Source organism: Enhydra lutris, unplaced genomic scaffold (genome assembly GCF_002288905.1).
Source record: "Enhydra lutris kenyoni isolate GAN:26980312 unplaced genomic scaffold, ASM228890v2 scaffoldscaffold46, whole genome shotgun sequence".
Classification (NCBI taxonomy): Eukaryota; Metazoa; Chordata; class Mammalia; order Carnivora; family Mustelidae; genus Enhydra; species Enhydra lutris.
The window spans coordinates 17322403-17346714 of NW_019154130.1; the positions used below are offsets into that span (position 1 = coordinate 17322403).

The 24312-nt window shown below is 41.9% G+C and overlaps 2 protein-coding genes across 13 annotated transcripts in view; one reads left to right on the forward strand and one right to left on the reverse strand.

Annotated features, from left to right (window-relative positions):
- Positions 1-20696, reverse strand: part of LOC111156367 (GIT ArfGAP 2) — a 50434-nt gene extending 29738 nt beyond the window's left edge. For 6 of the 12 annotated variants that reach the window (XM_022517187.1, XM_022517182.1, XM_022517185.1 and 3 more), the window contains exons 1-8: positions 20532-20696; positions 16046-16179; positions 14231-14343; positions 13486-13591; positions 11664-11750; positions 11417-11547; positions 8870-8964; positions 931-976 (exon numbers count right to left, since the gene is read on the reverse strand). In XM_022517187.1, coding sequence (XP_022372895.1) covers positions 931-976; positions 8870-8964; positions 11417-11547; positions 11664-11750; positions 13486-13591; positions 14231-14343; positions 16046-16179; positions 20532-20583 — 764 coding nt within the window. In that variant the 5' untranslated portion in view covers positions 20584-20696. Of the gene's footprint in view, positions 1-786; positions 793-930; positions 977-8869; positions 8965-11416; positions 11548-11663; positions 11751-13485; positions 13592-14230; positions 14344-16045; positions 16180-20531 lie in introns of all 12 variants that reach the window. The other 6 variants (XM_022517188.1, XM_022517184.1, XM_022517193.1 and 3 more) reach the window with 3 other exon arrangements.
- A 3137-nt stretch (positions 20697-23833) lies between these two features.
- The window catches only part of LOC111156351 (ankyrin repeat domain 13A), a 31713-nt gene continuing 31234 nt past the window's right edge, over positions 23834-24312 (forward strand). The window contains exon 1 of the mRNA XM_022517139.1: positions 23834-24091. Within this exon, the coding sequence (XP_022372847.1) occupies positions 23996-24091 (96 nt within the window). The 5' untranslated portion in view covers positions 23834-23995. The remainder of the gene's footprint in view (positions 24092-24312) is intronic.

The following is a 24312-nucleotide window of genomic DNA, read 5'->3' on the forward strand; positions in this document are numbered from 1 at the left end:
ACGCAACATGGTACAGATAAAGATAATCACTGAATAACTAGTAGACAAAAACTATTGATGGTTCGTCCCCAGGCCCTTTATGTGAGAAGCCTCAATTCTTGAAGTATTAAAAAAAAGCATGACAGAAGGAAATATGAAAAGGGCAGAATGTGAAAAACCAGAATGGCAAGATTACATGTGGAATAACAGCTAACTGTTTCATAAACTCTTGACAGTGTTTGTGCAAAGGTAATTGGATAAATAAGGATTTCAAGTTCATTCCTGCAGCTGTGAACTTTGCTAACCTCACAGACCAGGGGTTGGCAGATTATGGCTCATTTCTTTGTTCAGCCCATGAGCTATGCATGGTTTTTACATTTTTAAGTGGTTTGGGGGAAAAAACCCCAAAGCAAAAGAAAAATATTTCCTAACACAGGAAAAATTATATGGCATTCACATTTCAGTGTCCAGAAAGAGAATTTTCTTGCAACTGATTTGCCCTTCATTTACCTAATGTCCACAGATGCTTTCATCTACAACTGGCAGAGCTGAGTAGTTGTGACAGAGGCTGTATGGCCCACAAAGCCTAAAATATTTACTATCTAGCCCTTAAAAAATTTGCCAATCCCTGTTATAGACAAAGAATATCCTCTCTTATAATACAGAAATGTTCTGTGATACAACCTATCGACACGATATACCGTCACAACTAGCTAAAACTGTGACAATATCCCTAACTCCAATTTTACTAGTATGTCTGTTACTTGTACTCTTTCAAACTTAAGTTTTACATGGTGGTTTACTTACAGCCGTCTTATTTCCAAATTGTATAGCCGTAAAAGAGAAAAATGTATGGGCTTTGTTAAATACAAAGTATAATACACTTAAACACTATACAACCAAGGAAATAATAGTGACAGATAAAACTGATTGGTATTTCAGTGGCCTTACCTGTCTGCCATTTGAGGTATTATAAAGTGCTGTCCATTTTTGTGATCTGAAACAGAAATCAAGCCAGAGTTTTGTTTATATAAATACTGGTAAGATTGATAAAGGAACACTACCATAATTTTCTTAATTTATGTCTTGCCATCAGTAGTTTCTCATAACTATGAATTATTTGGGGAAGGGGCAGAAGTTGTCAGACTGACTACGAACTGCCTAAGACCTGGCTAGTAGCAAGAATCATATTCCCATTTTCTTCGGGCACAAAGGTCCAGACATCATTAAGCAAAAAGGCTGTGCTCACGCTAATCCTACACTTCATTTCATTCCCAGTATAACTGATGATCTTTAGTCATGGAGAAAACTTTTAGGGAGCCTAAATGAGCAGAGTGGGCTTTTGTCAGCTCTCCATGTGGGATGGAGGAGCACCCTTGGGCTTTGGTGGCTTACCCTCAAATTAATCAATTAGCATAAAACCATCAAGGCTGGGGCAGATGGTCTTGGCAGATCTGGGTGGGGCTTCCTTCTCCTACAAGGCTTACAGAGCCAGTCCCAACCTAGCTTCTGGAGGACACTGATCACATGCCAATGAATAAAAAGCCATTATAAACATTCAAATATAGGTTTTTGTGTAACATCAGTCTTTATTTCTCTGGGATAAATACCCAGGAATGGGAATGCTAGGTTATGTAGGTACTAGGTAAATGTGTATGTAACTTGGTAAGAAACAGCTAGACTTTTTGGCACAGTAGCTCTATCATTTTGTTTCGCAGCCAGCAATATAAGAGTTACAGTTGCTTCACATCTTCCCACTCATGTTGTCAGTTTCTTTGGCAGGTTTTAAAATTTTAGTCATTCTAATAGGTGTATAGTGGTGTCTTGTGCTTTTAATCTGCATTTCCCTAATGGCCAATGATACTGAGCATCTCAACTTCATGTGCTTATCTGGCATCTGGATATGGTCTTTGCCCAGTTTGTACTGGGTTGTTTCCTTACTGTTGAGTTTTATATATTTAGGTATAAATATTCTGGACCCAAGTCTTTTGTTAGACACGTGATTTCCTAATATTTTCTCCCAGTCTGTGGCCTGTCTTTTCATTCTTTCTTAACTGTAGCCTTTGCAGAGCAAAAGCTTTCAGTTTTTATGAAGTCCAATTTACCCATATTTTCTTTCATGGGTTGTGCTTTTGGAGTTACATGTAAACATTTTACGTAATCCAAGATCATAAAGATTTTCTTCTGTTTTCTTTAGAAGTTTTTTTTTTTTTTTTTTTTTTTTTTTTTAAATTTTATTTGACAGACAGAGATCACAAGCAGGCAGAGAGAGAGGAGGAAGCAGGCTCCCCGCTGAGCAGAGAGTCCGATGCGGGGCTCGATCCCAGAACCCTGAGATCATGACCTGAGCTGAAGGCAGCGGCTTAACCCACTGAGCCACCCAGGCGCCCCTCTTTAGAAGTTTTATACTTTTAGGTTTTACATTTAGATCTACGATCCATTTTGAGTTACAGCCTTTATGCCAGGTGGAAGGTACTGAAGTTTTTATATCTGCATATAGATGTCCAGTTGTTAGAACACCATATATTTAAAAGACTGTTCTTCCCCCGCTGAATTGTCTTTGCAGTTCTCAAAAAATCGACTGAAAATATTTGTGTGGGTCTATTTCTGGATTCTCTCTACTGTTTAACTGACTTGTATGTCTGTCTCTCCTCCATAACCACGTTCTTGAGTTCAGCAGAGCTTTACAGCACAAGTTAAAATTGGGAGGTATGATTCTGCCCACATTCTTCTTTTGCAAAAATGGTCCCATTCTAGTTCCTCTGCTTTTCTGTGTAAATTTCAGAATTGGCACATCTATGTCCACAAGAAAATCCTTGAATTGCATTAATTTTACAAATCAATTTGTGGAGAATTGACACATTACTATTCTAACTCATAAATGCAGTTCTCTCTCCACTGATTCAGGTTTTCCTTGATTTCTTTCAGCAGCATTTGGTAGTTTTCAGCATGCAGAGCCCATGAATATTTTGTCAGATTTATACCTAAGCATCTAATTTGGAGCTATTATAAATGGTATTGTTTTTCTAGCTTGTTTCTAATTGTTCACTGCTAATCTATAGAAATATGATTGATTTTTCATTATTTCCCTTATATTCTGCAACCATGCTAAACTCACTTATTTGTTCTAAGAACGTTATTGTAGATTCCTTGGGATTTTCTACATAGAAACCATCTTATTTATGACCAGTTGTATCTCTTCCATTTCAATCTGTATGCCTTATATTCTTCTTGCCTTATGGTATTGGGGGATTTCCAGTGTCATGTTGAATAGGAATGGTGGGAGTGGACGTCCTGGCCTTGTTTCTGATATTTGAGCAAAAGCATTCAATCTTTCATCATTGAGGATGATGTTAGCTGTGGGTTTCTACAGATTTTTTTTTTTTTTTTTAAGATTTTATTTGTCAGAGAGAGGGGGAGAGAGCACAAGCCAAGGAGAGTGGCAGGCAGAGGGAGGGAGAGAAGGCAGCTCCCTGCTGAGCAAGAACCACCTACCCCACCCCGGGTGCAGGGCTCAATCCCAGAACCCTGGGATCATGAACTGAGCCAAAGGCAAATGCTTAACTGACTGAGCCACCCAGTCATCCCTCTACAGATACTCTTTATCCACTTAAAGAAGTCCCTTCTATTCCAAGTTTGTTTTTTCTTATCATGAAGGAATGTTGAATTTTATTAAATTCTTCTTCTGCATCAACTGATAAGATTGATGGTTTTCTTCTCCTATTCTGTTAATATGATAAATCATATCGACTTTCAAATATTTAATTAGTTTTGGCATCTAGAAACCGTACTTGGTTATTTTATTTTTATATATTAAAATATATATATAATAATATATATATTATATTATATATATATATGGACTCAATCTGTTAACATTTTGTTGAGGATTTTGGTGTCTATGTTCACGAGGGCTTTTTTTTTTTTGTGCTGTCTCTGCTGGGTTTGGTGTTAAGGTAATGGTAGCCTCACAAAATGAGTTCAGAATGTTCCCTGCCTTTTTCTTTTCTAAATATCATGTAGAACTGATGTTATTTCTTCTTCAAATGTTTGGTAGAATAGTCTCATTTTATGTGCAAAACTTGGGAGCGTGAATTCCTAACCCTTAAAAATGGCCACTAAGAATCATAATTGCAAAGCTAGCAAATCACATAAGTCATAAAACCTATCTGTTGATGGGGCGCCTGGGTGGCTCAGTGGGTTAATCCTCCACCTTCGGCTCAGGATGTGATTTCAGGGTCCTGGGACTGAGTCTCGAATCTGGCTCTCCGCACAGCGGGGAGCCTGCTTCCTGCCTGCCTCTCTGCCTACTTGTGATCTCTGTTGAATAAATAAAGAAATATCTTTAAAAACAAAACAAAACAAAAAACCTATCTGTTGAATTGCTAAATGGCAATATCACTTCAACTTGTTCACAGTACTTACCAGTGAAGTCATGTGGGTTGGGGTTTTCTTTAATGGAATGTTTTAAAGTACAAATTAAAATTCTTTATAATTTAAGATTATGCATTTACCTCTTTCTTCTTGGGTAGGTGGTCGGTAGTTTGTGGCTTTCAAGGAACTGGTTCATTTTATCTAAGTTGTCTAATTTGTGTGCATTGTATTATTTATAATATGGCTAGACATTTATTTGTTTCTTTCTTTTTTTTTTTTTTTTTCAAAAATCAGCATTTGGTTTCACTGATTTCTCTCTACTGTTTTCCTTTTGCAATTTCATTGATTCCTGCTCTTATCTTTGTTATTTCCTGCCTTCTGCTTACTTGGGGTTTATTTTACTCATCTTTTTGGATGAGTAAGCAGTAAGAAACTCATAGTTTCTTTTCTTTTTTTTGAAACTCATAGTTTCTTATAGAGTAACCTTAGCTGGAGGATTTGAGGGCTTTCTTGTGTTCTAATGTAAGAATTTAATACTATAAAATTTCCTCTAAGAATTGCTTTAGCTGCATCTCATAATTCATTCATCTGAAAATATTTTCTAATTTTCCTTGAGATTTCCTCTTAGACCCATGGATTATTTAGAACTGTGTTAATTTCCAAACATTTGGGAATTTTCCAGTTACAGTTTTATTACTTTTTAGTACCTTAATTCCATTATGGTCAGAGAATATACTCTTTAAGATTTTAATTCTTTTAGAATGGTTAAGCTTTGTTTTATAACCCAGGATATGGTCTAATTGGTTAATGTTCAACACGTACTTGAAAGGAGTGTGTATTCTGACAATGTTGGATAGAGCACACTACAAATGTCAACTACATGCAGTTGGCTGATGGTTTGGTTTCAGTTTGCTATCTTTGCTGATTTTCTTCTTTTAAATTTCATTTCATTTTTTTTTTTTTTAAGTGGTCTCCATCCCTACTGTGAAGCTTGAACTCATGACCCTGAGATTAAGAGTCACATGCTTTATCAACTGCACCAGACAAGTGCCCCATATCCTTGCTGATTCCCATCTACCAGTTCCATCTATTACTAAATGAAGACTGCTGAATATCCAAGAATTGGGGATTTGACCTTTTCTCCTTTTAGTTCTATCAAAATTTGTTTCATGTATTTTGAAACCCTGTTGCTAGGTGTGTACACATTTAGAATTGTTACATCTCTTTGGAAAACTGTTATCTCTATCCCTGCTAATTTTCTTTGCCCTGAAAGTCTACTTTGTTGTTTTTTTTTTTAAGATTTTATTCATTTATCTGTCAGAGAGAGAAAGTGAATGCACAAGCAGGTGGAGCAGCAGAGGGAGAGGGAGAAGCAGGCTCCCTGCTGAGCAGGGAGCCCGACATGGGACCCGATCCCAGGACCCTGAGACCACGACCCAAGCTGAAGGCAGATGCTTAACTGACTGAGCCCCCCAGGTGTCCCTACTTTGTTTGGTATTAACATAAACTCTTTAGCTTTCTTTTACTGTGTTCCCAGGATATATCTTTTTATACCTTTCTGTTTTTAACTAACTTCTATCATTATATTTAAAGTAGGTTTCTTATAGAGAGCATATAGTTATTAGAGCTCATTTTTAATTTTAAATCCATTCTGACAATCTCTGCTTTTTATTTGGTACATTTATGTCATTAACATAACATTTAATGTAATTATTAATATGTTTGGATTTAAGTCTAGAATTTTTGTTTAGTTTCTGTTTGGGCCTCAGGTTTTTGTTCCTCTTTCTCTCCTTTTTTCTCTTTTCTGGAATGTTTTGAAGTCTCTTTTGTTATTTGAGTAATTTTTAACATCTCATTTTATCTCTAGAGGTTTTGACCACCTTCCATTGTGTAGACTGTTTTTAATGGTTGTACTATGCATTACAGTATACATAATCTTTTAGTCTACTTAGACTATTTTGTCAACTTAAGAAGAATGTAAAATCCTCACCTCCATGTTTCTTTTACCTGCTCCCCTTTTATGTCGTCCTTATCAATGTATCACACTGACATATGCTGAACACCCCACCAGACAAGCATTAAACTGCCATGCATATCTCAAAGATCTTAGGAGGAAAACAGTCTATTATATCTATCCAGATATTTATCATTTCAGTTGCTTTTCTTTCACTTCTGAAGTTCCAGATTCCCTATGGTATCATTTCCCTTTTACCCAAAGAACTTTCTTTCACATTTCTGTTAGAGCAACTAGTTCTCTTCATCTTAAAATGTCTTTATTTTGCCTTCATTCCTGAAGGTTATTTTCATTGGAAGAGGAATTATGAATTGATAGTTTTTTCCTTTCAGGACTTTAAAAAATTGTTCTACTTCTTTTTCATCTTGACTCTTTGCAGTTAAAAACCACAGCCATTCAAACTGTCTTTTCATATGCTGTCATTTTTTTTCCCCTTGGCTGCTTTCAATTTTTTTTTTGGTCTTTGGGTTTTCAGCAGTTTGATTTTCATGTGTCTGAGGGAGGATTTTATTGAGTTTATCCTGTTTGGGAATCTCTGAGTTTCTTAAATCTGAAGTCTATGTCTTTTGCCAAATTTAGAGTTTTGAAACCATGTTTCTTCAAATATTTTTTCTGCACCAGGCTTTTGGATCTCTTTCTTGGAGTCTGAGGATACAAATACGACCTTCTGATATTGTCACATAGGTCCCTGGGCTCTGTGTTCAGTTTCTTTTTCCTCCTACTCTTTCTTCTCCCTATTGCTCAAACTGGGTAATTTCTAGTGTTCTATTTCAATTCATTGACTCTTTTCTGTCATCTCCAGTCTGCTATTAAGCCCATCCAGTGAGTTTTAAAATTTTCGTTATTGTATTTTTCAGTTCAGCATTTCTATCTGGGTCAGTTTCTCTGCTGAGACCTTCTATATTTCTATTTGCTTCAAGAACATTCACCCTTACTTCTTAACGCATGATGTTGCTATCTGCTTTAGTCTTTGTCTGATTAATTCCAACATCTGTGTCATCTGGGGTTGGCATTTGTTGACTATCTTTTCCCCTGCAAGTCTTCGGAATTTTCCTGGTTCTTCCTATGTCAAGTAATTACAGTTGATATCCCAGACATTTTGTGTATGATGTTGTGAAACGCTGAGTCTTCTTTAAATTCTATGGAGAACATTAATATTCTCCACAGAAGAATTTTAGCAGGCAACTGACCAGGTTAGGCTCTGTCTCCTGGCCAAATGATGAGAGAATAGAAAAAAAAAATGCAGTTAGGATTCTCCTCACACTTTTGGTCAGAGATTTAGGCAGCTGTGCTGCCATTGCTGCAGCCACATGACTGCATAGGGGCTAGAGTGGGGAAAAAGGAAGAAGGAGAAAAAAACCCTAGGGGAACCCCCCAATTCTCTGTCCCATAAGATCCCATTTACTGCTCCATAGACCAGAGAGAGAAGGCTTCTTTGCACCTGTTATACAGTTCCAGATTTCAGGCTATCACAAAGGCCGTATCAGAAGTAAAATAAACAGGACACTCACCACCAGTTTGATGGTACTTTGAGCTCCCTAAACCACCATCCAGAGTCCTTAGATAGCTACTCCATGCTTCTGGTCCAGGGTTTTAAATTGTAGTTAGCAGGAAAGAAAGGGTAGAGTGTGCTTACCCCATCTCCCTGGGAACCACACCAGAGGCTCTTAACTCCATCATACAACCAAGTTATTAACTCCATCATACAACCAGGTTAGGGAACCACTGTACAGGTGTATGTGGATATTCTAATCAGGGATTGGCAAACTTTCTGTAAAGGTCTAGACAGCAAATATTTTTTGCTTTGTAGCCATATGGTCTTTGTTGCAACTACTCAATCTACTCTCTTCTTTCCTTTCCTTCTTTCTCTCTTCTGTAAGCTCTGCACTCAATGTGGGGCTCAAACTCATGACCCCAAGATTAAGAGTCACCTGCTCTGCTAAGTTAGCCAGGCAGCCCTCAATCTACTCAGTTCTGTGACAGTAGCATGAAAACAGCCAGACAATATGTAAATGAATGGACATGGCTATCTTGCATCAAAACTTTAAACAGGTGACAGGCTAGATTTGGCCCACAGACCACAGTTTGCCAACTCCAGTTCTACTTCATTAATAAACTTGGCAAAGTTCATTTTTGGACTCTCTTCCATTCCTTTGATAGGAGAATTCTTCAAATAACTACGTAAGTTATTGCTCTGCTCTTCCATTCTTAGTCCCATTATGCACAAGAACTATAGTGCACGTTCAATTATGCTCTTTGGTTCTTAAAATAGTTATTCCTCTGGAGCTAAAGTCTTAAAAACCAAAATTCCAGGAGTTTTGACTGACTATACCTTTCATATAAAACTGAATATGTTATAGTTATTTCAAATAAAAATCCTTATTTGCAATTTTCTTAAGGATATGTTGAAGCAGAGATCTTGGGTAACAGTGTTCCAACTTGTTTTTCCAGAGGTTAGTTACCTGACTGAAGGTGTAGAGAGACTGCTGTCCTTTCACTCACCTGGTCTCCTGCCACAGAGATAGAAGGCTAGTCTGTCAGTCAGCTCATACTGTATTTCTACAAGGCGTTCTGCCAGCTCATGGTGCCCTCCTTGCCTACCAAGAGAAAACAAAGTACCATTTATATTCCTCACCAGCCACTGGCTCTAGAATAAAAAAGTACAGAGATGTCTTCTAAGACACCTGAGCAATTTACCAAATGTGACTTCTCAGAATAATCAACCTTTTGTGTGAGGTAAACGGTCAAGGTCTACTTTGATTCCCACCTTTATAAACTGTTTTCACAATCTGAACTACCCCCTTCCTTTATTAATTTACAGAACAGAATGCTTAATAAAGAAATTAAAGACTTAAGGGAGCGATAAAGAATAACTTCATCTAATGAGGTAGAAAATAAAACTAATAAATGGTCTAGAGTAGAGGTTCTCAAAAATTAACTGAAGTGTTTTTAAAAACATATAGAAATCTAGGCCCCCAACCTTGGGAATTCTGCATCAGTAAGGATGGGATGAGTGTGAACGTTAGTATTTTGAAGAAGGTTTTTCCCCTAGAGGCTCCTGATGCAGCCAGTATGATTCTGGGTGAGAGTTTAGTATCCACTTTAAGGTTTGTAATCCAGGGAGAGACAGACCAACAGAATGCACAGCTCCCACTCATAGCTACTTTTACCTCCTAAAACCTTACTTTGCCTAACAGAAAACACAAGATCTGCCTTTCTTCATTCACAAAGTGAATGCTTAAGCTGCTTGAAATCTGTTTAGTAACCAGGCATATAAATAAATTATTACACTGAGAAACTATTATATATGCAAGGCACACGAGGAAACTACAAGGTAAGTGATAATAAGTACCATGTACCGAGGGCTCTCTTCCCTTAAACGCCGAAGTCTAGTTTCTGCCACTTTCTCTTTCCACCATTCAAGACACTATAGGACGTTCCTTCGATCTACCACATGTTTGATTTCTGAGATATGTATATTTTTTCCTCATTTTTTTTTTTAAGATTTTGTTTATTTGACAGAGAGAGAGAGATCACAAGCAGGCAGAGAGGCAGGCAGAGAGGCAGGCAGAGAGAGAGGGGGAAAGCAGGCTCCCTGCTGAGCAGAGACCGATGCGGGGCTCGATCCCAGAACCCCGAGATCATGACCTGAGCCGAAGGCAAAGGCTCAACCACCGAGCCACCCAGGCATCCCTCCTCTTTTTTTTTTTTTTTAAACAGCTGTGAAATCAGGAAGCACGCTACAGTTGATGGTTTGTCATCATTTAATCAGCCGAGTTGTTCTCAGTTTTAGTGGTATATGAGATAATGAGGACTTGGTACAGTCAGTGGCGTCTCAGATCCAGGGAATACTATATACCTCAGCTCTTATTCCCAGACACATTGCTCTACCTAGTAAAGTCCTCTGCTGTGCTGAACATGCCCGTCCAGCTCTCCCTCCTGAACTTAAATCATGCCTTTCTTTTTCACTTGGAATGCTTTAGCCCCTCCTTCACATACCCAAATCCAACCCATTTTTCAAAGACCAACTAAAGAAGTTTCTTACTGACCTAGGCCACAATGAAGAAAACTTACATATGCCTTTTAAGACCAGTTACCGATTCTGGCAATTAATTCCATATTATCTTGTTTCATTTAACTTTTATGCATTTATGAATCATCTCCTCCATGAGAGAAGAAGAAGAAATTCTGGGACGGCACAGTTTTGGCATTTTACCCATTTTATCTTCTGCAGAACAGAATAGAGAGCTTTGCAGTTGATAAAAAGTTAATTTGGAAAAAGAAGGAAAGATGAACCATCTTCTATCATTTAATTGATATTCAAGACTAACTTATGTATTAATTTTTCCAGCATTTTACAAAGTTTTTAAACCAAGAAGAAACTGAAAAGGATTTTATGGCAAGCACCCAGACGTCTGCTACCTAAAACCTACAATTAACATTTTACTATTACTTGTTTAATCGCTTACCTATCTGCACAGATCTGTTTTTAAGTTCAAGCAATGACTAAACGTATTAAGAAACTGAGGAGTGGGTTTTGCAATTCTTTTTTTTTTTTTTAAAAGATTTTATTTATTCATTTGACAGACAGAGATCACAAGTAGGCAGAGAGGCAAGCAGAGAGAGAGAGAGAGAGAGAGAGGAGGAAGCAGGCTCCCTGCTGAGCAGAGAGCCCAATGCGGGGCTCGATCCCAGGACGCTGAGATCATGACCTGAGCTGAAGGCAGAGGCTTTAAACCACTGAGCCACCCAGGTGCCCCGGGTTTTGCAATTCTTGATACCTGCCTATGGCTCAAATACCACTGCGTTAGAAGTCATGTGAAACACTGGAAGCGAAGCACACTCGTTAATGGTTCTACCTCCTCTGACTTTGCCAGGCTCTGAGCTCATACGTATCTGAAATGTCTTCATCTGCAAAATGGCAGGATGTAAATCCTTAACTTAAAGGGGTTAAATGTTAATCATACACAATTTAGCCACCTAGCAATGAATCATACCCAACATAAATAATCCCTAACCAAGGCAGTGACAAGAATCTAGGTCTCTCACCTCGCATAATCCACAGGAGTTTTTCCACTAGAATCCTGTGTGCCTGGGTCTGCTCCATATACTGCCAATAATTCCGCCTGTAAAATCTGCCCTGCTTTGGAGGCGACGTGGAGTGGGGTATTTCCTTTTTCCTGAGAAATATTAATAAAAAGTAGACAAACAAGCAAATTAAATAAAACCAAAGGCTACACAAACACAACCCACTTAGTTTCAGTTTAATATCTGAATCAATTCATGCTTTTCTCACAGGGTGAAAGAAGTTGGCTTGTGCTCCTAAAGATAACAGCCTCAAACAGGTTTCGAGATTCCCCGTTCTCACACTTGAGTGGAGTTGCTAAAAAACACAAACCAAAAAAATTTTTGTTACAAGTAGAAAGACTGGTATACCAGAGCAGCTGGCAGATCATTTTAATATACATTATATTAGTAATAATTAATCTTTATTTAGCTCAGTAAGGTGGAAGTAGCACTTCTCCCTTGCTGCTCACAACCACCCCGGAGATCTAAAGAGGGGCCATGCCTACTTTACTGAGAAGGGAATGAGGGCTGGGAGGGCCGATCTGCCCAGAAGCATGATTTGTCTAGGTGGCACAACCAGACCTGAAGTGAGAGGTGGTAGGAGAAGGAGGGTGAACACAGCTCTGCAGTCTCAAAGACTTGAAATTCAAACCATACACTGTTCAAGATACGTGACCTTGTGAAGTTCTTTAAGCATTCTGAACCTCAGTTTTCTCAGCTCTAAAATGGTGATAAAAATGCCATGTATTCACAGGGTTAGGAGTTGATGATATAACAGAGTGCTTAGCATGGAGCCTGTTACACAGGAAATGCTCAAAAACTACTGCTGCTGTCATTATAAACATCATTATTATTTGCTTTTACTACTGAACCTAGGATGTTAGGGCTGCATTTCCTATACTGTGTAAGCTACAGGATTCTGCCTTATAGCACACCCTCTCCACAACACCATTCTTGGCCTTGTATATAATATTTCAAGTCTTTCTGGGTGGGAAATGGGCCTGAGTATACCAAATTCTGTACCACTGCATAAAAGCTCTTACATATGCAGAAGATGAGCTGCTTTCCTTCAGGTCTAACCTAGAATTGTCCAAAATGCAATAACCCTTATTGTAAGAACGCAGAAATCTACTCCAGCATCTATAGCCACAACTTATTTTTAAAATTAATGTATTTAACATTTTTAAGTTGTGGTAAAAAACCCATGCCAAGCCTTATTAATAAGTGAAAGTAACAGTTATAAAAATTCTGTGCAAAGTTTAAAATTCTGATTGTGAGCACCCACACTCTGTGTGAACGTTTCCTAAGAGCAGCGCTTTGAAAAAAAAATGCATATTTCTCATGGCATTTCTGAAAAACATGCGAAGGCCCACATAAAGAAAGCCATCTACTCATTTTACAAGTATAATAAAGAATCCCAAGCACTACAGCTTTGAGTCATCCTGCTTCCTGAAGATCCTACTCAGTATGCAGTCCAGAAAACTAAAGAAGTCCCTCGAACTTTCTAGTCCCTTCTAAAAACAAACTCAAAAATTACAGAAGTATAATTTTAAAACATATATGAAAAATGCAAATCATTTTCTAGATACATACTTATTTTTCCTCTTTGCCCTTGTACTTCCACTAACATGAATGGCTGCCACTTGAACTAAAATTAAAGATGAAACCAACTGCAAAAAGGGCTGTTATTAATTATTTAGAGTACAGAGTTTTTTGTTTTTTCTTTTCCTCCTCTTTAAGTTTTTTGCTTTCTTGTTTTTCCTGTTTTGTTTAGTTTTTGGGTTTTTTTTTAGATTTTATTCATTTATTTGACAGAGAGACAGCAAGAGCGGAAACACAAGCAGGGGGAGTAGGAGAGGGAGAAACAGGCTTCCCACTGAGCAAGAGCCTAACACAGGGCTCGACCTCAGGACCCTGGGATCACGACCTGAGCTGAAGGCAGACGCTCAACGACTGAGTGACCCAGGCACCCCCTCTTTAAGTTTTTTTCCAAACAAAACAATATAACATTTCATCCAGCAATTTTAGGGATTTTAAAAGGTATGACCCACCTTGCTAAGGTCTTTGGCAGTCACGCTGTCATCATCCCGGCAAGGCAAGCGATGTACAAATGCTAACATCTGATACTTGGCTCTGATGAATTCCGCTTTATTAGGACTGGTTTGCAGGGGGGGGAAAAAAAACATCTCACTCGCAGCTCAGATGTAACATTCCCCATTCTTTAGGCTGTAAAAGGAAGAGGAAGTGACCCGCATCCCCTACTTGAGAAGAAAAGGAACAATAGTGAAGTAAGTTCCAGCAGGAGTTTAAGACCTGAAGCCTCAAAATGTCAATTAGTCATTCTAATGGCCAGGATTGCAGAGTATTTGCTTTTCAGAGCCTCTTTTTTTTCCTTTGTAATTTTCTTAATTGACCTAGCAGCCTTGTGAGGAAGCAGCTGTTACATCCCATCGTACAGGGAGAGGCATCAGGCAGACTGGAGTCCAGAACCTACATCTCTGGTCTGACTGCCTCTTGTCTGAGCACCTAAGCTTAAGTCTGAATACATTAACAGCCTCCAAGCTTTAGTTTCAAACTGGAGAAGCCACTGACTCGTGCTGTGCAACCATGCAAAAGAGATGGTTCTGTGCGGGGGCCTTGTTCTCCATTTCTAACAGCAAAGAGCTCCGTGCGCAAATGGAGTGTAACCACCTCCTGTGCCGCCCTTGGTGGAGGCTGGTCCAAAGTAGCTGCACTCCTTTTAGTGGGCCCCAGGGGTTATGAAGAAATAAAAGTATTGATAAACATTCCACTCACTGTACTTTATCCTGTGGATTAGCTTTACGTCTTCCGCTCATAATAGAGGCAGGGTCCAGCAAAGAATGCTCCCATATAGAATTAGCACCATTATTATACAAGGTTTCAACCATCTAAAACCAAGCAGTATAAAATCATATTTTAATGTCTTTCCACAAATATTCACTGGAAATTGTAGTGACTGAACTGGGAAAACCAAGCCCTACTGCAAACATCAGCATGACGGGGATGTCCTACAAATCAATGCTTTCTGATTCCAGAAAGAGAAGGATGACCCCTATATGCAGGATTCAGGTCTGACCAGGAGGATGGCTAAGTACCTAAACGCGTTTGATTAAATTGTTCTTACATATTATGAAGAGCACTTTGACACATGGGGCAGTGATCATTCAAATACAGTTTTGAAGATTCTTAACAACCCACGTACTGTCTAGACCTTCTGCCTAAGATTTTCCTTTAATCCACTCATTTTTAAAAAACTTTTACTAGCAATTATGGCTTGGTGTGCTAGTTAAAGTTTTCCTATAAACATTAAACTAATGCAACCATTAAAATAAATATTTGAGTATTACCTACATTTGTTTGAGTACCACTGGTGGTTCCATGTGCCATCCTTTCGGAATTGTGTTTGTTTGTTTTTTTTTTTTTAAAGATTTTATTTATTTGAGAGAGAGACAGTGAGAGACAGCATGAGAGGTGAGAAGGTCAGAGGGAGAAGCAGACTCCCTGTGGAGCTGGGAGCCCGATGTGGGACTCGATCCCGGGACTCTGGGATCGTGAACTGAGCTGAAGGCAGTTGCTTAACCAACTGAGCCACCCAGGCGCCCCGGAATTGTTCTTTTAGGGTCAAGCCTGGCATTTTAAACTATTCATCTCTGGACTTTCTTCAGGCCCTATAATGAAATCTGTAAACAAAGTCCTGAGAGCAATAAACACCCACTTTCACATGAGAAGGAGCTGTTAGAAACTTCTAAGCATGAGTTATTAATAAATCATACTTCCCAATTTCATTTCAAAGCATGACTCCTGACACTGCCCCATCTGGGTTTTTTTGCATTGGTGGAGACAGTGTCACATCGGAGACCCAAACCCACTTGTTCTAGTCTGTTGGTTTATATAGGCAAGTTTAAGGGATATGTTGAGCAGCTGCCACAGATTTAGTAAAATATGTACTCAAGACAAATGAAGGCGAAACACATGCTTAATTCTGACTTCCAAATAGAACTTGAAGAATGTGCACCCCAAAATAGAAGTACAGGTGACATGACATCCAACCCCAAAGAAAACAAAGAGCTCACGTGACACTTACCAGGGTGTCAGGCATTCTATCGAAACATGTCAACCCAATTTGGTGTCTAAATTGTAACAAGAATTTCAAGAAGACTTAGATCAGACGTTTCAGAGATTTCTGAGGAGTCTCAGTCCATGCTTCCATCAAAGCAGGAAACGTAAGGAAAATTTCCCGAGACTGCAGCTTTCAGAAACATTTATTGTGGTATACGAAAAAGATGGACCATCTGAAAACAATTTCTGGTGACAGTCCAGAAAGTCAGCAGTGAAATGTTACCAGGTAATTTTAACAAGTATTTTTCTATCTATAATTGAGTTTTTGAGACAAAATTTATTTCTTAGAAGGGGAAAAAAAATCCAAATGAGGAATTCAGTTCTCACATACAGCACTAATAGGCATAGCACCTCTATTCAGTTACGACTCAAACATTTTTGTAAGATTTAAGTGTAGTAGGGGAATTTAGTTGCTAAAACCATGAACCCTACAAGCTCAAATTACAAACCATGAGAATTCTTACTGTTTACCTGCAGCAACGTGGGAGGCCACGGTGTGTGTTTAAGATGCCTTACTTGCGAGATGTGGCGCCCTAGGCTCCGATGGACACTGCAGCACTCGTCACATATAAAAGTTCCCCTATTTACTGATGCCCAGGAAGGATCTGGAAAGAAGAATGACATCTCAGTGTCGAGGATACCAGGTGGCTGCTATACTGCCAGATGGCCAACGACGATTGAGGTTTGGTTTTCCAGAAAAACGAGACGCTTCTGTTGTCTTATGATGCTAGTCAACATGCCGAGCTGGTGAGCCTGTCTGATGATACCACCTTTCTTGGCTGACTGGGTACCACACTGGTTGAGATTAAACACATGTGCTGAAGCCCTAAATAAGCAGTTGTCTCCTTTCTGGAGTAGGGCCACAGTCTGTAGCCCGAATGTGATCTACTGTCTCAGATACCTGCTCCTTCATTCGACATAAGAGAAGCAAACTGGGAGAGGACGGATGAGTCATTTCAAACCAACCTCCACAAACAGCAAGATAACACAGCCATGTCAATGAATAATCCAGACTGTTATCTGAACTAAATGCTGAAGAGACTGCTACCCTGACCTACTGCCACACCTGTGCATGGCTGAAGGCCTGGCGGAAAGCTGCAAGCAACACAGTAACACTGGGCGGCTGTGGTGGCTCGCAGGACACACTGAGGAACCTGGCCTTCTCTGCTGGAAAATATTCTATGACATCCGTTAGTCGTTTCAAATAACCTGCTGAGTCCCACCTTGCAACTGCTCTGAAAGAACAGAAGCTGGAATAACAGCTGCTTTAACGGGGCAAAGGTGTAAAATAAAAATGAGTAACATTTTTGGTGAGTGTACAATATTTCTTTCCCATGAAGTCCCATGGAGCTTCAGCAGACATCCTCTGAGATGAGGAATAATTCGCACTTGGTAAGGAGTGAGAATAATCCACATGGGGCAAGTAAGCTGAACACATCCACTTAGAAACCCCAGACAAAAACAGACTTTCCACATTTTGTCAGACTCACAATGGGGTGACAAAAGGTGCCACTCAAGCTGCCTGGTCTAAGAGTTATATTTAGAAATTCTTCAATGTCCACAAAAATCTCTAAAATGCATGTACACCATCTTTCCCATTTTTAACAGTTTATTCAAATCCTTTCCAACCATATTATGAAATCAGAGACAAATCCTGGGAGTCACAGGGTGTGGTGGCTGCGAGGGTGGCTCTGGAGACAAGCAGTCCAGGGTTGGAACCGCAACTCTGCCACTTCTAATGATCTCAGATAAGTTATTTTTTTGAGCATCCTCACCACGGGTCGAATGGGAATAACAGCATACCTCAGAGTAGGGGGCATATAAAGGGTAAAGTTCGCTGCATATAGTAAGTACTCAGTAATGTCAGCTGTTACAACTTTTACAAATTATTTTTGAAGTACCATTCAGGTATTTTCAAGAGGCGCTGAAATTCTTGACAACTGGAAAAAGTCTTGATTGTCAATACTTAAGACTTCAACTGTTTCAGGTGAAGACTATTATTATAGTGAAAAATCTCAAATGGAGTTTTCAGATAGTTGAGCTCAAAGAACAAACTATTTAAAATGAACTAGATTTGGGGCACCTGGTGGCTCAGTCGGCTTAGGGACCGACTCTTGATTTCGGCTCAGGTCATGATCTCAGGGTCGTGAGATCAGGCTCCACACTGAGCACAGAGTCTACCTGGGAGTCTCCTTCCCTCTGCCCCTCTCGGTGCATGTGTAGGAGTGTGCACAGGTGCACACTTGTGCTCTCTCTCAAAATAAAATAAAACAAAACCTTTAAAATGAACTAGATTCATTAAAAAGAGATTCATTAAAAAGAGATTCATTAATGTTGCCATTTAAAAAAAATATTTGCTAAGATGTGATCATGGTAAAAGGTTTGCCGTGAAATAAAACAAAACCAAAATAAATCAATGAAGTATAATTCTGTCAGTACTACTACACTATTCTGAAATGCAAACACTGAAACTGTCAAGACCAAAGATCCCTGCAAAGATACAAAGAACACCGGTTTTTTGGGGGGCACCTGGGTTGCTCAGTGGGTTAAGCCTCTGCCTTCGGCTCAGGTCATGATCCCAGAGTCCTGGGATCCAGCCCCACATCGGGCTCTCTGCTCAGCGGGGAGCCTGCTTCCTCTCCCAATCTCTGCCTGCTTCTCTGCCTCCTTGTGATCTCTGTCTGTCAAATAAAAAAATAAAATCTTAAAAAAAAAAAAAAAGAACACCGCTTTTTGTAGTTTGGTACTGATACTTAAAAAAAATAAAAAGACTATTTTGAAGCATAGCTTTTGTTTTCACATATCATTCAGAGGATTCACAGTGTTCCTGGAGAAAATTAAATAGGAGTAAGACAACAAGGATTTAATACACATTAAGCAAGGTTCTCAATTCATCACTTTAACATCATGGATCACAGTCCCATGGAAAAAATATTAGAACATTCACAGCACAGCAAAATCAAAATCGAGTTCATATGAATGAGGCTGGGTGAAACTGTTGCCTAAAGGTAAACTGTTTTATGCTGGGGCTTCTTCCCTGGACTCCACAATGGGGAGTTCCTCCCCAGGAACACCACAAATGGACCTCAGAAATGTCTGTGACCCCATTAAGAAATTGAATTCTGGATGAAAGAGTGACTACATGTGCATTTTCTGGGGAGAAGGTCTCAGCAGTCATCAGAATCTTTAAAGGGACCCCTTCGAGAAAGAGGCAACTCTCTTGACTGGGGCTCTGCAGAAAAGGCAGCACAAATTCCTAGCTGCTCAAGTTCACACAACATTTCAAGGTAGCCTAATTATACTCAAAACAGGAAGGAAGTGACTCAAGTCTCTGTAGATTAGGCATTTGAGACAACAACGAAAATGATACAATGGAAGAGAAAATGTTCTGAAATATGCACGAAATGCTGCAGAAGGGCAAGACAGTCATTAGCGCAGCAATGGAGAAGCAGTTTTCCTTTGTTCCCTATCACCTAAGGAGTAAAGAATACACATTCCAAGAGGAAGTCTGAACCTAGACTCATGTGAATGAAACACACCACAGAAAGTTCAACTGAAAACAAGTAAGAAAATAAGGAAGTGGAACAAATAACATTTTCAGAGAATACGATGGAGTCTGTATAACCCATACTGACTTGAGGTCCTCTTTTTCAACTCCTCTACCCCCTTCCCCATCTGCGAAGGAAACTGGTAACCCTACTTGCACTACACAGGCCATAAAGGAACCACACAAGGTCTGACTTATCACAGTACTATGTAAAATCAGTCTCCACTGCCATGCAACAAGATGAAGTTTGGAACAGTTGCAGAAAACATTAGTGTTCAATGATTTAATTATGATGGTTAATTGGACTTTATTGTAACGAGAGAAGCCATCTTACCTTTGAATTACTTCAAATTTCAAAGCAGGTTAATCCAAGCACCAAGAACAGCACAGAGACCTGTCAATTCGGTTTCAGTTGCTAAGAGGGATCTGAACTCTAAATCTGAAAACGCTAAATCCCTTATGCAAGGAAGAAAGGTTTTGACCTTTCAACACACCCATGTCTATCGGGCCTGAATGCCCAAATGTGTCTGCTGCCAATCATTTTGTTTTGTAGGTTGTAATTAATGTATGATTTAGAACCTCAACTCCAGTTTTAAGAGACAGCAAAGGTTCTGTACTAGACAACGCAATACAGAAAAAACTTAGATGAGATGATCCTAAGAATATTCATCGACTCTTCCTTATCACTGAATGTGGGTCTCCCAATTATCACCATCGGAAAAATGAGGAAATTAAGGCTGGGCCACATGAAATCACCAGTCCAAGGTCACCCAGAGACAAAACCTAGCTTGAACCCAGGTCCTTAAGACCCCAAAACTCGAGACCGGTATTGCCTCCCAAGCCCTGGTTGTGTCTCAAAACCCCGACCTGGAGATTCTCCCCGGTGGAGGTGGAGCGGGAGACGGGCTCTTAGAACAGGGAAATAGGAGGGTCCTATGGAGAGAGAGTATCAGTAGACGGAAGCGGCGAGCGCACCCACCCCAGGCAGGGCCCCCTCACGGGGCGGGGTCCAGGGGGCTGCGCGGGGAGCTGGGGGAACACCTGCAGCCTCTGGGGGCCGCAGCCGGGAGAACGCTCGCATTTTACTTCTGTAATTGGCCTTCCTGTGGATTGCCCAAGCCCCTTCCTGTTGGGGAAGCAGCCTCGACCCCGCAGCCTCCCCGCCCGGCCTGGGACAGAGACGAAAGGGGATGAGACGGGAGGGAGGGGCGGGAGGGCGGCGGGTCCCTAGCCTGCCCGGCTTTGACAGGCCCCGGACGGGTACCGCCCGGAGGCCGCGCCGGTGCCTCCTCTTTGGGACCCGGGGTGTGGGGTTCGGACGCCGGGACCCGCCCGACCCAGGGGGCGGCCCCTGGGCAGGGGTCCCCTCGAGCAGAACTGAGGGAAGCGGGCCCGGCCGGTGCGACTCACCCGGCCCGCTGCAATCAGCGCACACCTCGCTGCTCCGAAGCCGCTTCGACATGGCTCCCGCCTCCCACCTGCCAGGAATCAGGGTCCGCGGAACAGCGAAGGCAGCGGCGGAGGCGCTTCCGCTCTAACGGGTCTCCCCGGCGGCGCTGGCGGTGGCGCCTCTCCCCTCAGCGCCTCGCAGCCGCGTCGCAGGACGCACGCGCGGGGAGGCGCCCTTCGCCGAGGGGCAGATCATGTGACCGGAAAGGGCACGCTGCTTTGTCGCCATCTTGAGTGAGGGCAGGTATGTGCCTGAGCATCTTCTGCCCTGCCTATATATTTTCTCCAGTTTGGGTTTCTCTCTCTCTTTGGAAGTCCCAGCACTGATTAATACCAGGAGAAGCAGCAAAATCTCGTGGCCAGGGTTCTGCAGCCACATGTTTCCCAAGGCCATCAATAGTCAAGTCACTTAGTATAACTGGTCGAGTTCATTCACTTATTCAATAAATACTTACTGAGCATGTACTCTGTTCCACATACTGTTCCAGGCACAGAAGACATAACAGTGAGCAAAGACAAAATTTCCTGTTCTCATGGCGCTTACATTCTATTGTGGTAGATCTACAACAAAATACATTAAATAACCAACACTAGGTGTTTCTTTGGCTGCAGTTTTAGACTCATATGCAAAATGGAGCTGATGTGTTCTCTACCTCTAGTGCACGATTTGTGTGTGTGTGTGTGTGTGTGTGCGGTTTTTTGTTTTTTTTTTTTGGCAAGTCTTGCTACATAAGAATGTTATGCCCAAGTTTTTGCATCTGAGAGACCACCAAGGAGCCAAGCACCGATGCAATCAGCCGAGGGTTTATTTGACAAGCTTAAGCTTGGGCCCAAGTATACCGGCACAGCGGAGTAGGGACTTGGATCCCGAGCTTAGTTAAGACAGGGCTATTTATGGGTTCCTGTTACTAAAGCAGGGTGGGGGTCTCTGGAACTACAGCAAAGTAGGGGAAAGTTCAGCCCTTGGGCACAGGGGTCTGAAATGGCTGCCAGAGCTAAGATGGCTGTACCTATTCTAAGGCTAAACCTGAGGTGGGATGGCCTTGATTTTTCTCGGCCTCTACAAGAATAATTTAAAAAAAAACATTTTTAAAGGATTATAAAGAAGAAAAAGAGGAGGAAGTCGATGAAAAATATCTGACAGAACTCATGTATGGTCAACGGAGCTAAATATTTACTATCTGGCTAAGGACAAATGGAATAATTTACGGAAAAATGTGGTGTGCCTGCCTCATTGTAAGCACTCAATAATAGTAGCTCCTGCTATTCTTGGTATTTAGTATCTACTAGTTTCTTTCTTTCTTTTTTTTTTTTTAAAGATTTTATTTATTTATTTGACACAGAGAGAGAGACCACAAGAAGGCAGAGAGGCAGGCAGAGAGAGGGGGGAAGCAGACTCCCCGCTGAGCATAGAGCTGGATGCGGTGCTCGATCCAAGACTCTGAGATCATGACCTGAGCTGAAGGCAGAGGCTTAAACCACTGAGCCACCCAGGCGCCCCTTACTACTAGTTTCTAATCACAACTTTTTGTTTTTGAAAATAAGAATAGATGACCTACAGTAATCTGTAGGATACATACTGTGAGATAAACACAATGAGATGAGTTTAATCAGTGTGAATGAGAGAAGAGATGCGACCCTAATACTGTGAATACTTATTGTATGTATTACGTGTAAACGCAGCCATGATCTGCATTTGGGAAATACTGGATGCCCATTAAGGGCCAGGCACTGTTTTGACTTTAGATACTCTGGTAAGCTGCCGTTTTGGAGTTCTTCAACTCATGAATAAGAGATATGTCCAATGAGTATTGAATGATGAAAAGAAAGATTAAATTGTGTAAGGCTTCTGGAAAGATAGGAAGTCCTCAAGAGGTCTTAGAGGCCCTGGATGTTGGTCTACCTCTCCATTTTGATAAATGTGTGGTGTAGGAATGACGGGAATAATTCTCACACATTCCACAGCAAGGGCCTCTGGATCATATCCTGGTGCTCCTGCACCCTGCTTTGTTCCGCAGACTCACAAATCTTCCCGACTCAACACGTGTGGAGAACGGATTAGGCCAGGATTCTTGAACAGCTGTTGTGGCGGGCATCTGAGAGCTGGATGCATGCAGGCTGGGGAGGGAGAGGCTATGCTTTCAGGATGCACTGAATAACTTCACCCGGCTGTGTGGTCTAGTTGCAGACAACTGTGCCGATAACTTAGGCTGGGGAATAGCTGTTAAGTTGACTTGGCTCTTCATTGAATCAAAGAACTGTAGTGTCTGAGGTTGAAACTCAAAGAATGAACTTAATATTTGCAGACTCTGATCAAGTCTGGGTATTCTCCGTGAGTCTTTTTAGCCACAATCCAAAACTCGAGTGGCTAGTATGAAAAACCAATGCCCCTCATATGTGGAAACCACACTGTAGGTCACTTTGAATCCTAACTCGGTGTGGAGTTCTGGTAGAAAGTGGTTCTCAACTGGGGATGATTTTTCTCCCCCAGGGGACATTTGGCAGTGTCTGGAGACATTTTGGCGGGGAAGTGCTACGGCATCCAGGGGATAGAAACGCCAGGGATGTTGCTCAACATCCTAGAAAGCACAGGACAACCCTCACAGAAAGAAAATTACCGAGTTTACAGTGTGCCAATGTTGAGAAACCCTAAGGAAGAATAATCCCCTTGTTAGGCCAATCTTCGATGCCACTTCTCCAGAGTTTGTAATATTCCCTCTTTAAAATTGTTGGGTGTTGCCCACTTCCAAAATGGCTTCTGGCCAATCATGGAAGCACTGCCCAATTCCAAAAAGGCTGCAAGGGAGTCAGTAACTGGAATGGTTTGGTCCAGGCCCCAGCGGCCACCCCCTGAACCCAGAGCTGATGGAAGAGGCCCAGTTGTGGACTGAACCATATGAGAGAGCTGGAGCAGGGGGATAGAGGCTGGTGAGGGATAGGCCGAGTTGTCCGTGTCGAGATCCTGGGCAAAGGGAGAGAATGCTAGCTCTGTTTTGAGATTGCACTGTGTTTTCCGGTGGGTAGTTGGGGGTGGGTGCGGTCGGGCCGACTCTGGGCCGTGCGTTTGGCCTCGTCTCCCTCCGCCGCGGCGCGCGGTGGTTCGCCCCGCGCACTTCCCTGTTTGGGGCAGTTCGGCCCGCAGAAGTCGGTTCGGGAGCTGTCAGCGCTGGCGGGAGCGCGGCGGGGCGCGGGGTGGGCGCGGCCGACCCGGTCCCCGACCCGGCCCGCGACCCCCGACCTCCCGCGCGCCCCGCACCCGGCCCGTAGGCCGCCCCACCGCGTACCGCGCCCCTCGCTCACTGGCTCCGTTCTCTCTCTCTCTCTCTCTCTCTCTGGTCGGCCGCCGGGCGGGCGGGCGCCGGAGACCCCGCCGGGGCTGAGGCTTGGCAAGCGGGCAGTGCGGGCCCGGCTGCGGCCTTCTCGCCATGTCCTCGGCCCGCGACAACAGCGGCCACTTCCCCTTGCACCTCCTGGTTTGGAACAACGACTACCGGCAGCTGGAGAAGGAGCTGCGGGGCCAGGTGAGGGGCGGGGCGGGGGTCCGCCTGCGGCGAGGGGCGGGGAGGGGGGGGGAAATCGGGGGTGCTTCGTCCCCCAGAGCCCATCTCCAGCTCTCTGCCTTCGGGGTCCTGCAGACCCCTTCAGTTCTGCAGCCTGCGACAATAATAATAAGAGATGTATCGGAGTGGTTATTGGGTGCCAGGCCCTGTGCCGAGGGCTTTAGGAACATTATAATATTTTT